Here is a 23482-nt window from a genome sequence, read left to right on the forward strand (position 1 = left end):
TCTTTTATTTCACTGTGCAGTTTTACGGAACATTTGCATGAGCCCTTGCTGGACTTATGAGGACCATTAGAATCTTGGTGTCCTTAAAGTGACTCTGTACCCACAATCTGACCCCCACTCCCGCCCTTGTACCTTCGGATAGCTGCTTTTAATCCGTGATCTGTACCGGGGTCCGTTCGGCAGGTGATACAGTTATTGTCCTAAAAAAACAACTTTCAAACTTGCAGCCCCTTGCCCAACGGACGGGGCTTGTAGTATCTGTGCCCTAAACTTCCACCGCCCCTCATTCCCTCCTTCCCACCCTCTTCATCATTAGCAATGCAATTGGGGGGGGGGGGGGCGCGGGGAGGAGGGACAGAGAGGTTGTGCCAGCCTAATGCATACACAATCTAGGCCATGGCCGTTTGGCACAGGGCTGCCAGTTTAAACGTTTTTTTAGGACAATAACTGCATCACCTACCTAACGGACCCCAGGACAGATCTTGGATTAAAAGCAGCTATCTGAAGGTACAAGCGGTTTGGGGGGGGGGGGGTCAGATTGTGGGTACATTTTCGCTTTAAGGCTGAATTCACACACAGTATATTTCAGTCAGTATTTGATCAGTATTTTGCAACCTCAACCAGGAGTGGATTGAAAACCCATTAAGGCTCTGTTCACACAATGTTGAAATTGAGTGGATGGCCGCCATATAACAGTAAATAACTGCCATTATTTCAATACAACTGCCGTTGTTTTAAAATAACAGCAAATATTTGCCATTACGTGGCAGACATCCACTCAATTTTAACATTGTGTGAACAGAGCCTTTCGGTGTTTTCAATCCACTCCTGGTTTTGGTTGCAATATGAGGACCGCAATATGAGGACCACAATACTGACTGAAATATACTGTGTGTGAACCCAGCCTAACACTGTGAATAGCAAAAGAGACCATGCTAGTCCCATAAAGAATGGCAATAGCAATTCTTGCTGTTAAAAACACTGAATTCATCTATAGAATGTAAGAAATCCTTGTGCTTTCCGTGTTCATGTTTTGCTTCACTGTGTCTCACAGGAACAATAAGCATCAAAATGGTAATGAAAAATATAAATGGGAGACTTGTCAATTGGTTTTAGCCTTAAGAATTTGAGGCATCCTCTAGTTGTTGAAAAGGCAAAGCTATACAATGCACACTTATCATAGCTGCAACAATCTTTTATTTACTTTTGTTTTAATGCTATACATAGTCTAGGAAATGAGTGAAAGGTAGAGGAGGGTTCGGTGAGGGTCCAGCCTTAGGGTATTGTTACACACAGTGGAAAATCGGTAGCATTTCTATTTGTAAATATCAAAGGAATATCTGCACTAAATTGATAAGTAAATCTCTTTATCAACCAAATATGACTCAAGCAATAGTCTTGGCCACTGGGTGTCTGCAATCCTTGCAATCTGCTGTCCAGTGCCTGTTGTCAGGGAAAATTTGTCTCTAGTAGCGTCTGAATCAGGACAAATGGAAGTGGGACGGGCTTAGTATGTGCTATGCTCAGGAAAGAGACACAGTCTGGCTAAGCCTGTCTGCTGGAGATGATTCACACTGTTCCTCAAAGATAAATCAAGGCTTCCCTCACAGAGCTCAGGGCAGTTGTTTATTTTGTAAATACCAGTGTATACTGCTTTATGTTTACAGTACTGCAGTGTATCGCCCATTTCTTCAGCTTTTCAGCAGCTATGGTCCTGCTTCTCCTGTGTTTTTTTTTTTTTTTTTAATTTATGGTTACAAAGCGCCTTGCACACCAAGTGCATCAGTAACCCCTACTTCTTCCACATGCCATCTACTGTACTGTTCTTAAATTAGTGCTTCTCAAACTGTGAAGCACTACCTGGTTGCTGGTGAAGCTGGGAAGGCAGTATTTACAAAAGTGACCGTAAGCAGCACAGTTCTTACCTTGGCTGCAACAATCTGGTTTAGGGTACAAACACACACACCGTATACACAGCTTATTTACTGCTGCGATACGGAGCAGATTAGATCTAAATAACTGAACACAGCATCAAATCTGAACCACCAAGTCTTCTGAAGATCTGCTGCGTATCTGCTGCATATACGGTGTGTGTGTTTGTACCTTTAAGAAGAATGTGCTCACACGTAGTAGACAAGCCCCCTCTGTGCCCCATATAAAGAGTTTTCTAAAATATGTGCCACTCTGTGCCCCCATATAGTATAGGAGATCTTCTTTGTGAAGGGTATGAAGGGTAGACTGAGCAATATTTTTGCTTGAACTTCAACCACAGATGGTGAGGCCCCAGTGTCTGCTTGGTTGTGTTTGTAAGGCCCAGGCATTACTGTGCTTTGCTGGGTAAGGCTCCAGTAGAAAAAGTTTGAGAAGTGCTGGTGTAAATAATCTACCAAGCACAGTGCCAGTGCATTGTATTTTTTACAAACTAAGTTATGGTATAGCTAAGGGGAACTAGATTTGCATTTCCAGGAAAATACCTAGTGCTTGAAAAGAGCGCCCCTTTACCAGTGACTTCCCTTTAAGAGAAACTTGGATCCCATTCCTTTAAAAGCGACATGGGTCCCGTCCCTATAAGAGTGACTTGGGTCCCATCCCTTTAAGAGCTACATGGATCCCTTTAAGAGCTACATGGATCCCTTTAAGAGCTACATGGATCCCTTTAAGAGCTACATGGATCCCTTTAAGAGCTACATGGATCCCTTTAAGAGCGACTTCAATCCCTTTAAGAGTGACTTCGATCCCTTTAAGAGCGACTTCGATCCCTTTAAGAGCGACCTGGGTCCCTTTAAGCCAGGTCGCTCTTTAAAGGGAATCATTTCGCTCTTAAAGGGACCCAGGTCGCTCTTAAAGGGACCCAGGTCGCTCTTAAAGGGACCCAGGTCGCTCTTAAAGGGACCCAGGTCGCTCTTAAAGGGACCCAGGTCGCTCTTAAAGGGACCCAGGTCGCTCTTAAAGGGACCCAGGTCGCTCTTAAAGGGACCCAGGTCGCTCTTAAAGGGACCCAGGTCGCTCTTAAAGGGACCCAGGTCGCTCTTAAAGGGACCCAGGTCGCTCTTAAAGGGACCCAGGTCGCTCTTAAAGGGACCCAGGTCGCTCTTAAAGGGACCCAGGTCGCTCTTAAAGGGACCCAGGTCGCTCTTAAAGGGACCCAGGTCGCTCTTAAAGGGACCCAGGTCGCTCTTAAAGGGACCCAGGTCGCTCTTAAAGGGACCCAGGTCGCTCTTAAAGGGACCCAGGTCGCTCTTAAAGGGACCCAGGTCGCTCTTAAAGGGACCCAGGTCGCTCTTAAAGGGACCCAGGTCGCTCTTAAAGGGACCCAGGTCGCTCTTAAAGGGACCCAGGTCGCTCTTAAAGGGACCCAGGTCGCTCTTAAAGGGACCCAGGTCGCTCTTAAAGGGACCCAGGTCGCTCTTAAAGGGACCCAGGTCGCTCTTAAAGGGACCCAGGTCGCTCTTAAAGGGACCCAGGTCGCTCTTAAAGGGACCCAGGTCGCTCTTAAAGGGACCCAGGTCGCTCTTAAAGGGACCCAGGTCGCTCTTAAAGGGACCCAGGTCGCTCTTAAAGGGACCCAGGTCGCTCTTAAAGGGACCCAGGTCGCTCTTAAAGGGACCCAGGTCGCTCTTAAAGGGACCCAGGTCGCTCTTAAAGGGACCCAGGTCGCTCTTAAAGGGACCCAGGTCGCTCTTAAAGGGACCCAGGTCGCTCTTAAAGGGACCCAGGTCGCTCTTAAAGGGACCCAGGTCGCTCTTAAAGGGACCCAGGTCGCTCTTAAAGGGACCCAGGTCGCTCTTAAAGGGACCCAGGTCGCTCTTAAAGGGACCCAGGTCGCTCTTAAAGGGACCCAGGTCGCTCTTAAAGGGACCCAGGTCGCTCTTAAAGGGACCCAGGTCGCTCTTAAAGGGACCCAGGTCGCTCTTAAAGGGACCCAGGTCGCTCTTAAAGGGACCCAGGTCGCTCTTAAAGGGACCCAGGTCGCTCTTAAAGGGACCCAGGTCGCTCTTAAAGGGACCCAGGTCGCTCTTAAAGGGACCCAGGTCGCTCTTAAAGGGACCCAGGTCGCTCTTAAAGGGACCCAGGTCGCTCTTAAAGGGACCCAGGTCGCTCTTAAAGGGACCCAGGTCGCTCTTAAAGGGACCCAGGTCGCTCTTAAAGGGACCCAGGTCGCTCTTAAAGGGACCCAGGTCGCTCTTAAAGGGACCCAGGTCGCTCTTAAAGGGACCCAGGTCGCTCTTAAAGGGACCCAGGTCGCTCTTAAAGGGACCCAGGTCGCTCTTAAAGGGACCCAGGTCGCTCTTAAAGGGACCCAGGTCGCTCTTAACCTCTTAAGGACCCATGACGTACCGGCACGTCATGGATCACTGTCACTTAAGGACCCATGACGTACCGGTACGTCCGCCCTTTAAACGGGCGCCGCGGCCGGCCGGGTCCCGATCGGGGGAGATAGCCTGCTATAATACATAGCAGGCCATCTCTCCCTGTCGGCATGGAGGGTTGTTAACCCCCCCCATGCCGACGATCGCCGCTATTGGCTGATAAGCCCATAGCGGCGATCGGAACCTTTCCGGGCCATCGGTGGCCCGATGACCCGGAAAAAAATGGCGGTCGGTGCTGCCATTACTGTAAAAAGTAATGGTGGTCACGGTACCACCGTCCCGATCGCCGTGAACGGCCGGCCAGCCGGCCGGCCGTTCACGGCGATCAAAGTTCCCACAAGTAATAAATACCTGCTCCGGACCCCTCAGCTAGGTAGCTGAGGGGTCCAGAGCAGGTATTTGTACATTACTCACCTGTCCCGGGGTCCTGATCGGCATCTTCCGGGTTCCCGGCGTCCTCTTCATCTTGTCGGGACTTCGGCTTCTTCCGTGAGTCCCGATCGGCTTTTTCCGGCTCCAGCGTCGTCTTTTTTCGTATTTTTCCGGCTCCAGCGTCGTCTATTTTCGGATCTTGCGCTCTGCTGCCCCCTAGCGGCTGATAAGTGTAATACACGTATCAGCCACTACAGGGATGTTCAGAATGTAGTGAAAAAAAATTTTTTTTTCCCAATTTTTTTTTTTTTTCTATTTTCCGCACCGTATTGCCGCTGAGTGTTGATCAGCATCGCACGAAAGTGCGCTGCTAATCAGCAACTCCTCCTTTTTGGCGTAGGGTGTTTTTTTTCTATATTCTACTGCCACGGTCTGCTGATAAGTGCCGAACATAAGTGCGGCATTTATCAGCAACACCATTTTTGGCGTAGGTTTTTTTTGTATACTTACTGTAAAAAACACGTAAAAAAACACTACATTACACCACACTACATTGAATAAAGTTTTACACTACACCACTACATACCCTATATACCAATCCCCATATAAAGATGGCCCCCAGGGTGTTTTCGGTATCTGACGCATACGTTATTATTGCCTCCGACACCGAAACAGCCAGTGAGGATGAATGGGGGGTCCTTTGTTCCTCCATTCATCCTCATCCTCCTCATCATCCAGTGACGTGTCTGGGAGTAGCGTAGCGTACGCTGCCCCCCAGACACGTCTTTTCTGCCAGTACCGTCCCAATAAGAGATCACGGTATGGTGTGAAATTCTACAAACTCTGTGAGAGTACCTCAGGGTACACTTAGAGATTTAGGGTACGTGCACACTGCGGAATGGCGAAGGATAACCCTTCGTGCATTCCGTAGCTGGCACCCGCCGGCGGACTGATGCAGGGGCGCGTCTCCGCCCGTGTCATAGACTCTATCCTATGCACGGGCGGATTCCATCATCCGTCATTCCATCAACACGTTGGACGCAGAGCGGAATCCGCCCGTGCATAGAATGGAGTCTACGACACGGACGGAGACGTGCACCTGCATCAGTCCGCCGGCGGGTGCCAACTGCGGAATGCACAAAGGGTTATCCTTCGCGATTCCGCAGTGTGCACGTACCCTTAGAGTGTATGAAGGAAGGGACACTCGAATCCAGCCCCCAGATGCCCACTCCCCCCCCCCCCCCATCCTCGGAGTTAGTGGGGACATCGTCCGGGAACTGATCTTCCCACTGCTGGATAAAGGTTACCACCTGTACGGGATAACTTTTATACCAGCACCCCCTCTTCTGGTCCCTCGCTGCCTGAGCTACTGTAGCTTGCGGCACGATCCGAACATATCAGAAGTAGTAATAGAGCCCTAATATTTAGCAGCCATGGAGCGGACCCAGCGCTTCTGGATATGAAGGACCCCGTATTGCACCAGGACAACATTTTCCAGGTGACGTCCCCCACACTGGAGAAAGGGAGACCCCAGAAGAAGTGCAGAGTGTGGGGTAACAGGGGGATCAGGAAGGACAACATTTTCCAGTGTGACACCTGTCCTGATCCCCCCGGCCTCTGCATACTGGATCGCTCCAAGGCGCACCACACGTCATTGGGGTTCTACATTATCTAAATTCTGTCCCTTATTCCTATTTCAGGGGTCACGTTGATCCGGGGATTATTCTGATCGCCATTATGGAGTCGGGAGGGAATTTTTTCCCAGTGATGAGGCTACTGTCGTCTGCCTCACGAGGGTTTTTTGCCTTCCTCTGGATCAACACAGGTTGAATTTGATGGACACCTGTCATTTTCAACCTTATAAACTAATAATTGGCCTAATACCCCCAAATAAATTAGAATTGTCCCTTTTCCACAGCTAAGTAGGTATGGCCGCCATTCCCATTAGAGGATGCCATGATGCAATTACAAAGCCTCTGTGCGGCCAGGACAGTAGAAACCCCCCACAAGTGACCCCATTCTGGAAACTACACCCCATAAGGAATCTAACAAGTGGGGCAGCGGGTATATGGCCCCCTGGTGACGGCCACATTTGGGACGTGAAAATGAAAAAAATGGTATTTTTTATTTTCACGGCACATGTTCTACACATGTGCCCATCACTAGTGGGGTCCATATGCTCACTGCACCCCTTGTTAGATTCCTTATGGGGTGTAGTTTCCAGAATTGTGTCACTTGTGGGGGGTTTCTACTGCCCTGGCAGCACAGGAGCTTTGTAATTGCGACATGGCCTCCATCCCCCATTCCAGCCTCTAAATGGCGCTCTGTCCTTTTGGTGACTTGCCCTGTGCCCATATGGCAAATTATGTCCACATGTGGGGTATTTTCGTACTCAGGGGAAACTACCCTACACGTTTTGTGTTCATTTTCTTTTTTAACCCCTTGTGGAAATGGAAAAAAATCAAGGCTAGACCAACATTTAGTGTAATTTTTTTTTAATTTTTACTCTAAATCATTGATCTTGTCTTGATTTTTTCATTTTCACAAGGGGTTAAAAGTTAAAAAAAAAACACAATGTGTAGAGCAATTTCCCCTGAGTACGGAAATACCCCACATGTGGACATAAAGCGCCATGCGGGTGCAGGGTAAGCCTCCAAAGGGAAGGTGCGCCATTTGGTTTTTGAAGGCTGGATTTGGATGGAATGGATTTCGAGGGGCCATGTTGCATTCAAAAGGCCCCCGTGTTGCCAAGACAGTTAAACCCCCCACAAGTGACCCTATTATGGAAACTACACCCCTCAAGGAATGTAACAAGGGGTGTAGTCAGCATATGGACCCCACTGGTGACGGGCACAAATGTGGAACAATGTGGCGTGAAAATGAAATATTAAATTTTTTACACTATAATGTTGGTCTAGCCTTGAATTTATCATTTTCACAAGGGGTTAAAAGAGAAAAAAAAACACAAAATGTGTAGAGCAATTTCCCCCGAGTCCGTAAATACCCCACATGTGGACATAAAGCGCCATGTGGGCGCAGGGCAAGCCTCTGAAGGGAAGGAGCGCCATTTGAATTTTAGAGGTTGGATTTGGCTAGAATGGATGATGAACGCCATGTCGCATTTACAGAGCCCTTGTGCTGCCAAAACACTGTAAACCCCCCACAAGTGACCCCATTCTGGAAACTACACCCCTCAAGGAATCTAACAAGGGGTGCAGTGAGGATATGGACCCCTGGATGACGGGCACATTTGTGCCATGAAAGTGAAAAAATGAAAAATTTTCACTTTCACGTCACATTTTTCCACATTTGTGCCCGTCACCAGTGGGGTCCATATGCTCACTGCACCCCTTGTTAGATTCCTTGAGGGGTGTAGTTTCCAGAATGGGGTCACTTGTGGGGGGTTTCCAGTGTCTTGGCAGCACGAGGGCTCTGTAAATGCGACATGGCCCTTGAAATCCATTCCAGTGAAATCCAGCTTCCAAAAGCCAATTGGCGCTCCTTCCCTTTGGAGGCTCGTCCTGCGCCCGCTTGGCACTTTATGTCCACATGTGGGGTATTTCCGTACTCGGGAGAAACTGCGCTACATGTTTTGTGTTTTTTTTTTTCCTTTCATCCCTTTGTGAAAATGAAAAATTGAAGGCTAGAACAACATTTTAGTGTAAAAAATACTTTAGTCTTTTTTCAAGCCATATTGTTTGGAAAATCTGTGAAGCACCTGTGGGGTCCAGATGCTCACCGCACCCCTTGTTACATTCCTTGAGGGGTGTAGTTTTCTAAATGGTGTCCCTTTAGGGGTGTTTTTTAGGTTTTGGCACCCCAGAGCCTCTGCCAACCTGAAGTGGTACAGTCAAAAATGACCAAAAATAACTGAGCCATTGAAATTCACTAGGCGCTCCCTTATATCTGAGGCTTGTGGTTGCGTCAAATAGCGCAATAGGGCCACATATGGGGTATTTCTATAAACTGCAGAAACGGGGCAATCAATATTGGGGTGCATTTCTCTGGTAATAGGTTTATAATTATGAAAAATATTGGATTACAATAAAATCTCTGCACAGAAAATTAAAATTTTCAAATTTCTTACACACTTAGCTTTTATTTCTGTGACTCCCCTAAAGGGTTAAAAAACTTTCTGGATGTGCTTTTGCAGAGTTTAGGGGGTGCAGTTTCTGAAATGGGGTGCTTCGTGGGGCTTTCTAACACACAGTCCCCTCAAATACACTTTAAACCTGAACAGTTCCCTAAAAATATCTGATTTTGAAATTTTACTTAAAATTTGGAAATTTGCTGCTAATGTTTTAAGCTTCCTATTGTCTAAAAAAAATGAAATATAGTTTAATAAATGCCGCCAACATAAAGTAGACATGTTGCTAATGCTATTTAATATATAATTTATGTGGTATAACCACTTTCTGTATCAGCAGAAAAGTTTTAAAGTTGGAAAAATTCATTTTTTCACAATTTTTCACGCTATTTTGGTTTTTTTCATAAAGATTCGTTATAAGTATCGACTCCAATTTACAAGAAATGTGAAGTACAATATGTCACGAGAAAACAATCTCAGAATCAGCCGGATAGGTAAAAGCATCCCGAAGTTATTAATGAATAAAGTGACACTGGTCAAATTCATAAAATTTGCTCCGGTCCTTAAGGCCATTTCAGGCCCGGTCCTTAAGGGGTTAAAGGGACCCAGGTCGCTCTTAAAGGGACCCAGGTCGCTCTTAAAGGGACCCAGGTCGCTCTTAAAGGGACCCAGGTCGCTCTTAAAGGGACCCAGGTCGCTCTTAAAGGGACCCAGGTCGCTCTTAAAGGGACCCAGGTCGCTCTTAAAGGGACCCAGGTCGCTCTTAAAGGGACCTATTTAGAGCGACTTTGGTACCGTCCCTTTAAGAGCAGCTTGGATCCCGTACCTGCTACATGGCTGCCTCAGCTCTGCTATTTTACTGACTGACCTTTGCTACTTATAATGGTAAAGACCATTGCTCGGTTACCATGACAATCTTACTCATGTCAGGGAGACAAAATGGTTAAGGACCTTCCATATATTACATCTTCTATTGGCCAATAGTGGACATGTGACTGTGGATGGTGTGATACAATGCATGACGAGACCTTAGAGTTCCTATTGGCTGCTATATTTCAGCTATTTGCATATGTGCTGTGATTGGCTGTCAGCGGTTAGAGTGTGGCCATTATTTGCAATGGGCCATTATTTTCTATGGGAAATTTGGGGTCTTTAAACGTAAATTTCTTAAAAACGACAAATCCGATCGAAACGAAAAATAGCACACCACACACCGCCGAGGGCTTCGAAACGCAGTTTGAACGGAGTTTGTGCGCAAAGCGGTTCGGGCTGTATTACGTGCAGAAAAATGGCTGGAAGAAGAAACGGAAGAAGAATACGGATTACAATATAGTGCTTTTCAAGCACTATAATAAGCACTATGTGATTGACCAGAGAAGTAACTGCAGTAGCGGCCGGATGATCTTTTGGGCCACAGCACACTATGGAGTGTGCGGCCGCAGCTGCTCGCTCCACAGTGTGCACTGACAGGGATTTCTGCGCCCGCTATTTAATGTATAGCGGCCGCAGAAAACTGACATGTCAGTTGTTTGTGGCGCCGATAGGCATCCCGGCCGGAGTATATACCATATGTATACACTCTGGCCGGGATGCCATAGGCAGCAAAGGCATGTATATTTTCGGAATAATGACGGCCGATGTACAATGGCCGTGGTTTTACGAAAATATGCCTATGGCTGTATCTATGTTTTCCAAGACTTCCTAGGGCAGCATTCAACATTTCCAGCCCCCGGGATTCAAATGCTGAGTGTTTGTCAGCCGTATCCAAACGTTAGTCGAATTTGCTCATCACTAGTTGAAGTATTGGTTGTGAGGCATTCAATTGGATTGTATATACCTGTGTATTTACCTGCGATCCTTTTCCTGCCTAAATTGGGTGATTCTTCTATACCTTTGTGCTTGGACATTTATTTTTGAAGTCAGAGGAATTTAGGTGATGAGTTGTTAGGGACCTGACCTGTACAAAGTAGGGAGTAGATAAGATTAGTTCTAGCTTGTTAAGTCTACTAAGACCTTTCCGTCTTTCCAATGACAGTCCATTAAAGGGGTATTCACCTCACCCCCGCCGGAGATAAAAAATGAAAAGCTTCCAAACCTAGCTGCTAGAGAAAAAGAGAACAAAGACAGCGCAGACATGTGCAGGACCAGATGCAATGGGATGTATAGAATTTCAGTACCGGAATGAAACCGGCTCCCCTCTCACCTGGCTAAGTTGTGCAAGATCGAGGCACAACTCTCCATGCGTATACTCAAGAAGGGAACCAATGTGCAGCCATCCTGCAAACCCATGCCAGGGCCGTACCAAGTTGCAGACCTCCTCTCCAAATTCCAGCAGGTATAACAGGCGCAGCTACTCCCAACAGACGATGTGTAAAATTGCTTTATTAAAATAATAAAAACATGTATAAAAGGCTCAGCATTACTCGTTTCTAGACCGGACTGGTCTCTTCATCAGATGCTCCCAAACCTAGCTGGTCTTACTCCCCAAGCCCCCTTGAACATTTTGAGCCAACTGCCGTCTTTCTAGCTACCACCGCTCTAACTTACAATTTTTATAACAGATGGTCTATATCCAAGATGGCGCTGGCTGGGAAACTACATTTCCCATCATACAATGCTTCTACCTAATTGGTCCATGATGTAGCAGAGCCTTATCACAAAGGGGAGGGGATATCGCTACACTGACGGGCGGTGGGCCTGCCCCCAGTGATCCAAGGCGAGCTCAGTGCTGAGGAAAAGACTAGCACCGAGTTCGGGAACTGGGCAGCGTGCAGTCTATGGAGGTGGTGCCCACCTGCTGTGTTAGGCACCTCAGGGATTGGTGGCAGTTTAAAGGGGTAGTGCACCAAAAAAAAATTTCTTTCAAATCAACTGCTGCCATGAAGTGCCAGAGATTTGTAATTTACTTCTATTAATAAATCTCAAGCCTTCCAGTACTTATTAGCTGCTGTACGCCCAGCAGGAAGTGGTATTATTTCCAGTCTGGAGAGCAGGAGAGGTTTTCTATGGGGATTTGCTCCTTCTCTGGACATTTCCTGACATGGACAGAGGAGGCAACAGAGAGCACTGTGTCAGACAGGAAAGAAAACACCACTTCCTGCTGGACACACAGCAGCTGATAAGTACTGGAAGGCTTGAGATTTTTTAATAGAAGTAAATTACAAATCTCTGGCACTTCATGGCAGCAGTTGATTTGGAAGAAAAATTTTTTGGGTGCACTACCCCTTTAAGGAGAACAGATGTTATTAGAGCATCCTAACTGCAGAGGCTAGTAGAGAGGGGTCCTGAGTGGAGATTGAGACAAGCCCTTAAAGACTATTGTCACTCATGGCAGTATTTTGTAAAACTGAAAGCCAAATAAAATAGAACATATAGGCCCAGATTTATCAAAGGTTGTAAAATATCCACTGATGTAAACTGCCAATATTAACCAATCACGGCCCCCCTTTCATTTTATTAGAGCTGACAACTGAGCTGGGATTATTGGCTATGGCTGGTTTAGACCAATTTATATTTTACACCCTTTCTCACCCCATATAGTTTAGAAGAACTTGTACTTCTCCGCAGGCTCAAGCCATGGCGGACATCCAGCTACTGTAGACTCAGGACTGTTGGGAGGTATGGTTTTATTATGACATCCACGCTTCCTGATCCCTACACTGTGCTGACATGTTAGACATCAGTAGTGTAAGCAAATGTAGCATGGTGGGTACAACTGGTGAAGTCTCTGTCCAGGTTAAGCCCACCCACCTGCTCCATTTTGAAGCCATGATTTGAAGTAGTAAAAAGTATTTCATCTTTATCCGATGAATAAATTCTCATGTTATCTGATCTTATTTTAAAGGGAAAGTTCCATCAGTACTGAAGACTATATGGATTGGTGTGCTGCACCTGTATTATTTTAAAAAGGATTTTTTTTTTTTTTTTTTTTAATAGGTACTCCCTTCCCAAAGAATTTTCTGCAAGTTGTGAAAAAAATATTATCCAGGCTTTTTCGGGTGTTTGTTCATGTTTACATTCATCATTTTGACAGAATAATACAGATGGGAGCAGAGGCTCACGTAAATACCTGCTACAAGCATTTTTACTACTTTGTAACAGAATTTAACCTGATAGACACCAAGGAACTTGAACCACTGGTAAGTTTTTATACAGGCAAATAGCTTTGATCTTTAGCTTTCTAATGGCTGTTGTCATAAATTCAAAGGAAGATTGACTCATTGCCTACTAATCTAACTAAATTCTAATGGTGTGTATTAAGGCCAGATACATGGGCCCGGATTAATTAAGTGTAAATGTTAAAAAATAAAAACAGCAAAAAAGTTTTTTTTTTTCCTTTACTGCTAAGACATAAGCCCTGTTTGTCTTATTTTAAAAAAATTAAAACCCTGATCAAACTGATCAGCACTCATTTATGTGTGCCCAAAGTGTGACGGGACCGCCTCTTAGAATTTTGGATTGTGCATGAACTGGTCCTCTTTTATTTTAACCCCTTCATGTCCGGGTTTACTTTTTGCTTTTGCATTTTTTTCCCTTTTTCCGCCTTCTAAAACCTATAACACCTTGATTTTTCTATATACAGAGCCATATGATGGTTTATATTTTTGTGGGACTAATTTTACTTTCTGATGACTTCTTTTATTTTACTCTAATGTACACTGTTACAAAAATGTAGAGCGAAACTGAAAAAAAAAAAAAACATGGGGTAAAATTTAAAAAAAGCAAAACCGCAATTTAGCAATCTTAGGATGATTTTGTTCTTACACCGTGCAATTTAAAGTAAAAGTTACTGGTTCTCTGTATTCTGTGGGTCAGTACGATTACAATTACCTAATTTGTATTTTTACCCAAGTATAATTTTAGTACTTTTAAAAAAAGTTTAGATTTTTTTGCAGTGTTTTAAAATGTTTTTTTTTTTTTTTTTTTTCTTTAACCCCTTAAGCACATCGGATGTACATTTACACCCCCCGCTGCCTGGGCCGTAAGGCAGGAGGGTATAAATGTACGCCCTGGCGCGGTCCCGGGCTATGAAGCGGGCTCACGAGCTAAGCTCGCTCCATAGCTGGCCGCCCGCCATAAACCTCTTAATCGCGCTGCGTTTAAGTAAGTGACTGGAGCATCTCCGGTCACTTACTAATCGGGACCGCGGGGGTCCCGATTGCACTGCCTGCCTGCCGGAGGTATGCTTCTTACCTCCGTGCAGTCCGATCTTCTGGTAGTCTATCAGAAGATAGCCGATAACACTGATCTCTGCTATGCTATTGCATAGCAGTGATCAATGTTATCAATCTAATGTATAAATGTAAAATTCCCCTAAGGGGACTTAAAAACGGTAAAAAAACACATGTTTCAAAGCCCCTCCCCCAATAAAAGTAAAAATCACCCCCCCTTCCCATTTTATACATAAAACACATAAAAATAATAAAGTTAAGTAACATATAATATACCGTGGCGTAGTGATGCACGATGCACCGAAATATCGATACTAATATCGATATTCGGGGCAAAAAAACTGTTCGGTACCAGGATTTCCTGGTATCGATACTTTGTTAAGATGTGCAATAGCGCAGCTTAACATAGAGTATAGTGCAGAGAACACGGCGGGCAGCTAGCTTAGCACCAGCCGTGCTCTCTGTCTGCTCCCCACCCCCCGCGCGGCTCACCAACTCCTTCTCCATGCTGCCTCGTCCAGGTGTCATCTCGGACATCTCTCTCCCCCTCCCCAGCAACCAGCGGGGGCCGCCCGGGTACGGCATGCCGCTGTCTCTATGAAGCGGCATTCATACTGGACTGGACTGCGTTGTGACTCCCGGCCCCCGCACACAGGCCGCAGCCTCCTCACTACGGGCCAATCTCCAAAGCAATCGGCTGCTGCGCACGGAGCGGCTTGGATGCTGCTGACACAGCGGCATCTACACAGTTAAACCGGCTATTTAACTGTGTAGATGCCGCTGTATCACAGGGCTCCAGACTAAAAAATTTACCTGGGAGCCATTGGCTCCTAACCTGAAAAATTTAGGCGCGAAATAGAATATTTGGTCGCCAACATTTTAAACCATGTAAAATTAATGTTATGTTAAATGGGACTTACTGTGTGCAGAGGCCACGGCAGCCTCCTCCTCCTTTAGATTCTTTCTTTTCTTAGTTTGAAAACGTTCAACATGGAAACTTGCAACTTGACAACCATATACAGTCTGACTCAGTACTTCACTGGGCTAGCCTTTTAATGAGGCTTACTCTTCTGAACTTGAACTTAAAGGGAACCTGTCGACCCCCGTGCCGGGGTGACAGGCTCCCAACCCCCCTATACTCACCTCATCGCGCCGGGTCCCGCTTCTGAAGATGGCCGGGTCACGGAAATCTCAGCCGCTGCAGCCCGGCGTGCACACTGAGAGATGAGTCCAACGCTCATAGAGAATGACGGGAGAGTCCAGCGCTCCGTCATTCTCTATGAGCGTTGGACTCATCTCTCAGTGTGCGCGTCGGGCTGCAGCGGCTGAGATCTCCGTGACCCGACCATCTTCAGAAGTGGGACCCGGCGCGATGAGGTGAGTATAGGGGGTTCTAACGGGGGGTTGGGACCCTTTAAAAGGGAGTTCCCTTTAAAAGCTTGCAACAGTCTATACATACTGAGCTAGACTTATGACTGCAGCCATAGTGACCCCCCACAAGATGTGTATATAAATAGATATATCTCTCACCTAGTGACTAATGCAAGTGACCCCCTACAATACAGACACCTGAGGGGCCCTGATAATAATAATTGTGCATATATCTATCTCCCAGTGTCTGCAGCCAGTTTGCCCTCCCCTTATAGATGACCCCCTCCCCTTATAGATGACCCCCTCTACCCCCATTATAGATGCCCCCTCCTCCCCCCCATTATAGATGCCCCCTCCTCCCCCCCATTATAGATGCCCCCTCTCCCCCCCATTATAGATGCCCCCTCTCCCCCCCATTATAGATGCCCCCTTTCCCCCCCATTATAGATGCCCCCTCTTCTCCCCCCCTTATAGATACCCCCTCCCCTTATAGATGACCCCCTCTACCCCCATTATAGATGCCCCCTCTCCCCCCCCCCATTATAGATGCCCCCTCTCCCCCCCCCATTATAGATGCCCTCCCCCCCATTATAGATGCCCCCTCTCCCCCCCCCCCCATTATAGATGCCCCCTCTCCCCCCCCCATTATAGATGCCCCCTCTTCTCCCCCCCTTATAGATACCCCCTCCCCTTATAGATGACCCCCTCTCCCCCCCTTGAAGATGGCCCCTCTTCTCCCCCCATTATAGATGCCCCCCCCCCTTTCCTCTATGCTAAGCAGTATTTAAAAAAAACAAACACACAAACTCACCTGACAACCCGCTCCCCCGGCGATCCTCTTTTTCTTCAGGCGCTGTCCCCGGCTGATGCGCGGCTGCCGGGGGTGTCCCGTCCTATCCCCGGCAGCGCGGCGCGTCAGTGAGCTCCCTGTACGCCGGGGCTGTGACTTCTGACACAGGAAGCGTCTCTGACGTGCGCTTCCTGTGCCGGAAGTCAGGGCCCCAGGCAGCTCACTGATGCGCCGCGCTGCCGGGGATAGGACGGGACACCCCCCGGCAGCCGCGCATCAGCCGGGGGCCCGGACTTAAAGAGACAGCGCGCCGCCGCCGGGGCCAGTCGCAAATGGCGCCCAGGTTAATAAATCTGGGTGCCATTTGCAAAATGTCAGTCGCATTGGCGACCATTTTGGTCGCCATCTGGAGCCCTGTGTCAGCAGCATCCGAGCCGCTCCGTACACAGTAGCCGATTGCTTTGGAGATTGTCCCGTAGTGAGGAGGCTGCGGCCTGTGTGCGGGGGCCGGGAGTCACAGCGGAGCGAGGAGAGTGACGCCGGGACCGGGCAGCATGGAGCAGGAGGTGAAGGTTCTGCTCCACTACAACTATTACTATCCCCAATGTACTATACTAGTGCTGGGTCAGCACCAGTATAGTATGTTGGGGATAGTAGTTGTATAGCTATATGTCCATAGTATAGCCATACTACTACCCCCAACCTACTATACTGTACATCTGCCCTACTACCCCCAACCTACTATACTGTACATCTGCCCTACTACCCCCAACCTACTATACTGTACATCTGCCCTATTACCCCCAACCTACTATACTGTAAATCTGCCCTATTACCCCCAACCTACTATACTGTAAATCTGCCCTATTACCCCCAACCTACTATACTGTACATCTGCCCTATTACCCCCAACCTACTATACTGTACATCTGCACTACTACCCCCAACCTACTATACTGTACATCTGCCCTACTACTACTACTCTACTGGCATCTGCCATACTACTAGTACCCCCAACATACTGTACTGTACATCTGCCATACTACTACTACTACTACCTCCAACCTACTATACTGGCATCTGCCATACTACTAGTACCCCCAACATGCTGTACTGTGCATCTGCCGTACTACTACTACCCCCAACATACTATACTGTGCATGTGCCATACTACTACTACCCCCAACATAATATACTGTGAGTCAGCTTCACTACTATTACCCTCAAAATACTATACTGTGTGTGACCCATACAACTACTACCCCCAACATACTATGCTGTGAGTCAGCCATACTACTACTACTACTACCCCCAACTACTATAATAAAAACAAAAAAAGGGGGAAATATTGGCATCACCACATGCGTAATTGCACGTTAAAATGATCACCTTCCCAATCTCGCACAGTATACAGTGTTCCAAAAAAGTCATACATCCAAACATGGTACCAATCAAAGCTGCAAATCATTGCGCGCAAAGACTCTCAGAAAGCCCTACAGGCTGAAAGATATGGGAATCAGAAAACAGCAATTTTTAACACATGTATTTAAAAAAAAAAAAAAAAAAACATAACTTTTGTAACATTTGTACAGTGTAAGTTGTAAATTAAAATGAAAATATATTGTACCATTGTAATAGTACGGACCTGAAGAATATAGATAACATGTCAGGTATATTACATAGTGAACATTGGGGAGTGTTATATCTGCAGTTGAGGGGGGGGGGGGGGCATTGTATTGAGTTATTATTGGGGGGGGGGTATACGCTAAGTATCGAAATGGTATTGAGTATCGAAATAAAAAAGTTGGTATTGGTATCGAACTCAAAATTTTGGTATCGTGACATCCCTACCGTAGCGTGCGTAATCGTTCGATCTATTAAAATAAAACAATATTGTTCCCGCACGGTGAATGGCGTGAACAGAAAACGGTAAAAAAACGCAGAGATTGCTTTTTTTAATTACATTTTATGTTTAAAAAAATTAACAAAAAGCGATCAATACGTTTGATCTAGAAAAACATGTTACTAGAGATCATGGCGCAAAAAATGGTGCCCCATATGACCCTGTAGGTGAAAAAATAAAAGCGCTATAAGAGTCACAATAGGGCTATTTTAAATATACCAATTTGCAAAAAAAAAGTTTTACTGCTAATAAAAAAGTAAAACGTTAGAAAACCTAGTAAACCTGCATATCGCTGTGTTTAGACCGACCTATAGAAGGAAAAGGAAAAATGTCAGTTTTACCGTAAAGTACATTATGTAAACATGGAACTCCCCCAAAATTTGCGGAATCACATTTTTTGCCCCAAATTCACCCCATAAATGATATTTTCGGGGTTCCGTTATTCATTTTATGGCAGATTGAAAGATGCAATTACAAAGTGCACCTGCTACTGAAAAAAACAAGCCCTCACACGGCCCTGTAGGTGGAAAAGTGAAAGAGTTATGGGTCTTAGAAGGCGAGAAGGAAAAAAAGAAAACAATTCGCCCGATCCTTAAGGCCATTTCAGGCCTGGTCCTTAACCCCTTAGTGACCGCCGTGATGGCTTTTAACGGCGGCCACTGATGGGCTGTTAAAAGGCATATGCATAGGAATAAACTGCTGCGTCGGCTGCAGAGCGTAGGATCCGCTGCCAGTCTGACAGCTGATATCCCACCCACCCCCCCTCCGCTTTGGGTAGTTTAACCTGTTAAATGCCGCTGTCAAATCATGACAGCGGCATCTAACGGGTTCTGGTGGGTCCCGCTTGGCGCCACTTACCATACATATGCCATCCTGATAGGCATGGCTGTGGCTATTGCCTGTCAGCAGAAGTTGTGCAGTGTATTGTATAACTCATCAAAGTGTTAAACTAGTGTACAGTAATGTACACTAGTGTAAAAGTTAAAAAAAAATCACCAAACACAACCCCCAGCCCCCCTCTCCCATAATAAAAATGCATTACATTCCCCATATACAATAAACCGTTACATAAAACACCTCAAAAACACAAATTATATACATATTTGATATCGCTACGTCCGTAATGACACAATCTGTAAAACGATATCAATAATTTATATCACACGACACACGCTGTAAAAAAAAAATGAAAAAAACTGTACCAGAATCGCTGTATTTTATCAATCTGCTTTAGAAAATATGTCATAAAAGAGATCAAAAAGTCATAAATATGTAAAACTTGGTATCAATAGAAACTACAGATCTTCCCGCAAAAAATGAGCCCTAAACCAAAAGATAAGAACACTATGAATCTTGCAATGTGGCAACAGTTTTTGTGGATTTTTGCTAGGAAGATAGTTTCTACTGCGCCAAAGTGGTAATAGTTAAAAAAAAAAACTAAACAAATTTGGTATCGCCGTAACCGTAGTGACCCAGAGAATACATGTAATATGCTATTAGTGACCGCCGATATGTATTTTTACGGCTGTCACTAAAGGGCTCTATTCTGCTGCCATCAGCTCTTTATGCGATGGCACAGAATAGTGCAGCAGCGCCGGTAAGGCCTGCAGCCCCCTCCTCTCAGCTACCGGAGGTCGCTGAGGGGTTGGGGCAGAGTGTGGGGTCTGTCCCAGCCGGTCCCCACACCGGCGATCGCCATTATTACCAGTATAATGGCAGCCATCGGAAAAGGGCACTGCACGCTTTCATCTCCTCTGACCGTGAATCCACAGTCACTTCCAAATGCTGCCAGCACTTTTTATACCGTCACCATAAATCATTGGTGACGGGATAAAAAGTCAGGTGCCCTGGATTACCTGTAACCACCCCCAGATTATTCATAACCACTCCAGTTTACCTGTAACTGCTCAGATTACCCGTAACCACCCCAGATTGCCACAGACTGCCGGTAACCCTGACCGCCCCCCGATTGTCCATCGACACCCCAGATATTCAGTAAACATCCCCACATTGTCACTGGCTGCCCATAACCACTACAGATTGCCACAGACTGCCCAACACCACCACAAATTGCCCGTAACCACCTCAGATTGCCGGTCACTCCTCCCCCCCGATTGCCCGTCACCACCCCAGATAACCAGTAAACACCCCCAGATTGCCCATAAACACCCCAGATTGCCACAGACTGCTTGTACCACCCCAGATTGCTCGGCACCACCCCAGGTTGACCGTCACCACCCCAGATTACCTGTAATCTCATTTTAAAAAAAAAAATTTTTAGCAACTGTGCTATTCTAATACTAGCTGCGGTTTTGCTCCAGCTAAACGACGCTCCTTTCCTTCTGAGCCCTGCTTTGTGCCCATACAGTGGTTTATGCCCACATATGGAATACCATTGTACTCAGGAGAACCTGCTTTACAAATTTTGGGGTGCATGTTCTCTCCTGTTCATCGTAAAATTGAGAAATTTCAAACTAAACAAACATATTATTGGAAAAATTCATTTTTTTTTTTCATTTTTACTTTCTAATTTTTAATAATTTGCTCTAATACCTGTGCGGTCAAAATGCTTACTGCACCCCAAGATGACTTTTTTGAGGGGTGCACATTCCAAAATGGGATAACTTTTGGGGGGTTTCTTTTCTGCGGACACTACAGGGGCTCTGCAAACGCACCTGGCGCTCAAACTTCTTTAGAAAAATCTGTACTGCAAATGCAACTTGGCGCTCCTTCCCTTCTGAGCCCCGCTGTGTGCCCATAATAATGGTTTATGCCCACATATGGTGTAAGTTTCTACTCGGGGGAACGTGTGTTACATATTTTTGTTTTTTTATTTTTACTGTCTTCTTTTGAATACTTTCCTGTAATACCTGTGGGGTCAAAATGCTCATCTTACCCCAAGATGAATTCTCTGAGGGGTGCACTTTCCAAAATGGGGTGACTTATGGGTTTTTTTTTTCTCTCTGCTGACACTACAGGGGCACTGCAAACGCACCTGGCGCTCAGAAACTTCTTCAGCAAAATCTGCATTGGAAAAGCTAATTGGCGCTCCCTTCCTTCTGAGCCCTGCTGTGTGCCCATACAGTGGTTTACGACCACATATGGGGTACCGTTGTACTCAAGAGAACCTGCGTTACAAATTTTGGGGTGCTTTTTCTCTCATGTTCCTTTTGAAAATGAGAAACTTTAATCTAAACGTATATATTATTGGAAAATTTTAATTTTCCATTTTTTTACTGCCTAATTGTGAATATTTTCCTCCAGCCCCTGTAGGGTTAAAATGCTCATTATACCCCTAGATTAATTCTTTAAGGTGTGTAGTTTCCAAAATGGGGTCACTTATGGGGGTTTTCAGGATACCAGACTTCTAAATCCATTTTAAAAAAGAACTGGTCCCTAAAAAAATCAGTTTTGGAAACTTTCACGAAAATGTGATAATTTGCTGATAAATTTCTAAGCCCCATAACACCCTAAAAAAAGTAAAATATGTTTACCAAATTATGCCAGAATAAAGAAGACATATTGGTAATGTGACTTGGTTACTAACTTGGTTGCTACGACTTTCTTTTTTTAGAAGCAGAGAATTTCAAAGTTCATAAAATGCTATTTTTTTTTTTTTCATGATATTTTGATGTTTTTCACAAAAAACACACAAAGTAGTGACCAAATTTTGCCACTAACATAAAGTGCCATATGTGACGAAAAAACAATCTCAGAATCGCTAGCATACGTTAAAGCATCACTGAGCTATAAGAGCATAAAGTGAGACAGGTCAGATTTTTAAAAATTAGCCTGGTCATTAACCCCTTAGTGACCGCCATGCTGCCTTTTCACGGCGGCCACTAATGGGCTTTATTCCGATGCGTACGCCTTTTAACGGCGGGCGCATCGGAATAAATTACCGCCCGGCGGCGGCTGCAGGACGGGTGATCAGCGGTCAGTGTGACCGCTGACACCCTCCTGTAACTGCCCGGAGCGGAGGATTCTCCGCTCCGGGCAGTTTAACCCGTTAAATGCCGCTGTCAAACCATGACAGCGGCATCTAACGGGTCCCGGTGGATCCCGGACGGCGCCGTGGTTCACTTACATGATCGCGATGTCCCGCGGCGCCGTCCGGGGTCCCGATGTCTCCATGGTGATTCCGGGGTCCTAATGAAGGTCCCCGGGGTCACCATGGAGATGCCTGATGCTGACAGGGGTGGCCGCGGCTATTGCCTGTCAGCATTAGGCATGATACAATACATTGCAGTACATCAGGTACTGCAATGTATTGTATCAGTGATCAAAGTATTTTACACTAGTGTACAGTAATGTACACTAGTGTAAAAGTAAAAAAAAGTAAAAAAAAGTGTGCACCAAACACAACACAGCCCCCCCCCAGCCCCCCCAATAATAAAGATGCATTACATTCCCCATACACTATAAAACATTACATAAAAGTGATCAAAAACACAAATCCTATACATATTTGGTATCGTTACGTCCGTAACAACCCAATCTATAAAACTATATCAATAATTATATTGCACGACACACGCTGTAAAAAAAAAATAAAAAAAACAGTACTAGAATAGCTGTATTTTATCAATCCAGTTTAGAAAATACGTCATAAAAGAGATCAAAAAGTGATATACATATAAAACTTGGTATCAATAGAAACTACAGATCTTCCCGCAAAAAATAAGCCCAAAACCAGCTCTGTCGCGCAAAAGATGAGAACGCTATGGATCTTGCAATGCAGGGACAGTTTTTGTGGGTTTTGGCTAGGAAGATAGTTTCTATTGCGCCAAAGCGGTAATAGTTAAAAAAAACTATACAAATGTGGTATCGCTGTAACCGTAGCGACCCAGAGAATACATGTGTTATGTTATTAGTGACCGCTGATACAGATTTTTACGGCGATCACTAATGGGCTCTATTCTTCTGCCATCAGCTCTTTATGGCGATGGTGCAGAATAGTGCAGCGGCGCCGGTAATGCCCGCAGCCTCCTCCTCTCAGCTATCGGAGGTAGCTGAGGGGTTGGGGGAGAGTGTGGGGTCAGTCCCGGCCAGTACCCTCACCGGTGATCGCCGTTATTATCAGTATAAAGGCGGCTACCGGTAACGGGCATTGCCAGCGCAGCTGAACGCTTTCATCTCTTCTCACCGTGAATCCACAGTGAGAGGAGATGAAAACATGTCCCCCCCCCCCATCCCCAGAATTAACCCTAGTGACCTGGCCACTGACCCTCCCCTCCCTGGGCGGCCATCTGATCCAAGATGGCCGCCGTCATCACTGTGAACAGACTCTGTTCACAGTGATGGATTCCTAAAAATGATCCAAGCTTCATTCTTTCCACCACAGGAGGTGGCGGAGAGCATGGGGCAATGATCGGTGACCACCCGGTGTGGTCCTAGTACAAGTGATCAGCGGTATAT

General features: G+C 45.9%; 1 protein-coding gene across 5 annotated transcripts in view; it reads left to right on the forward strand.

Annotated features, from left to right (window-relative positions):
* LOC138797575 (MOB kinase activator 3A) overlaps positions 1 to 23482 on the forward strand; it is a 67192-nt gene that overhangs the window by 31582 nt on the left and 12128 nt on the right. For all 5 annotated transcript variants that reach the window (XM_069977910.1, XM_069977908.1, XM_069977907.1 and 2 more), the window contains exon 3: positions 12766 to 12968. In XM_069977910.1, the coding sequence (XP_069834011.1) occupies positions 12766 to 12968 (203 nt within the window). The remainder of the gene's footprint in view (positions 1 to 12765; positions 12969 to 23482) is intronic.

This window comes from Dendropsophus ebraccatus, chromosome 7, assembly GCF_027789765.1.
Source record: "Dendropsophus ebraccatus isolate aDenEbr1 chromosome 7, aDenEbr1.pat, whole genome shotgun sequence".
Lineage (NCBI taxonomy): Eukaryota > Metazoa > Chordata > Amphibia > Anura > Hylidae > Dendropsophus > Dendropsophus ebraccatus.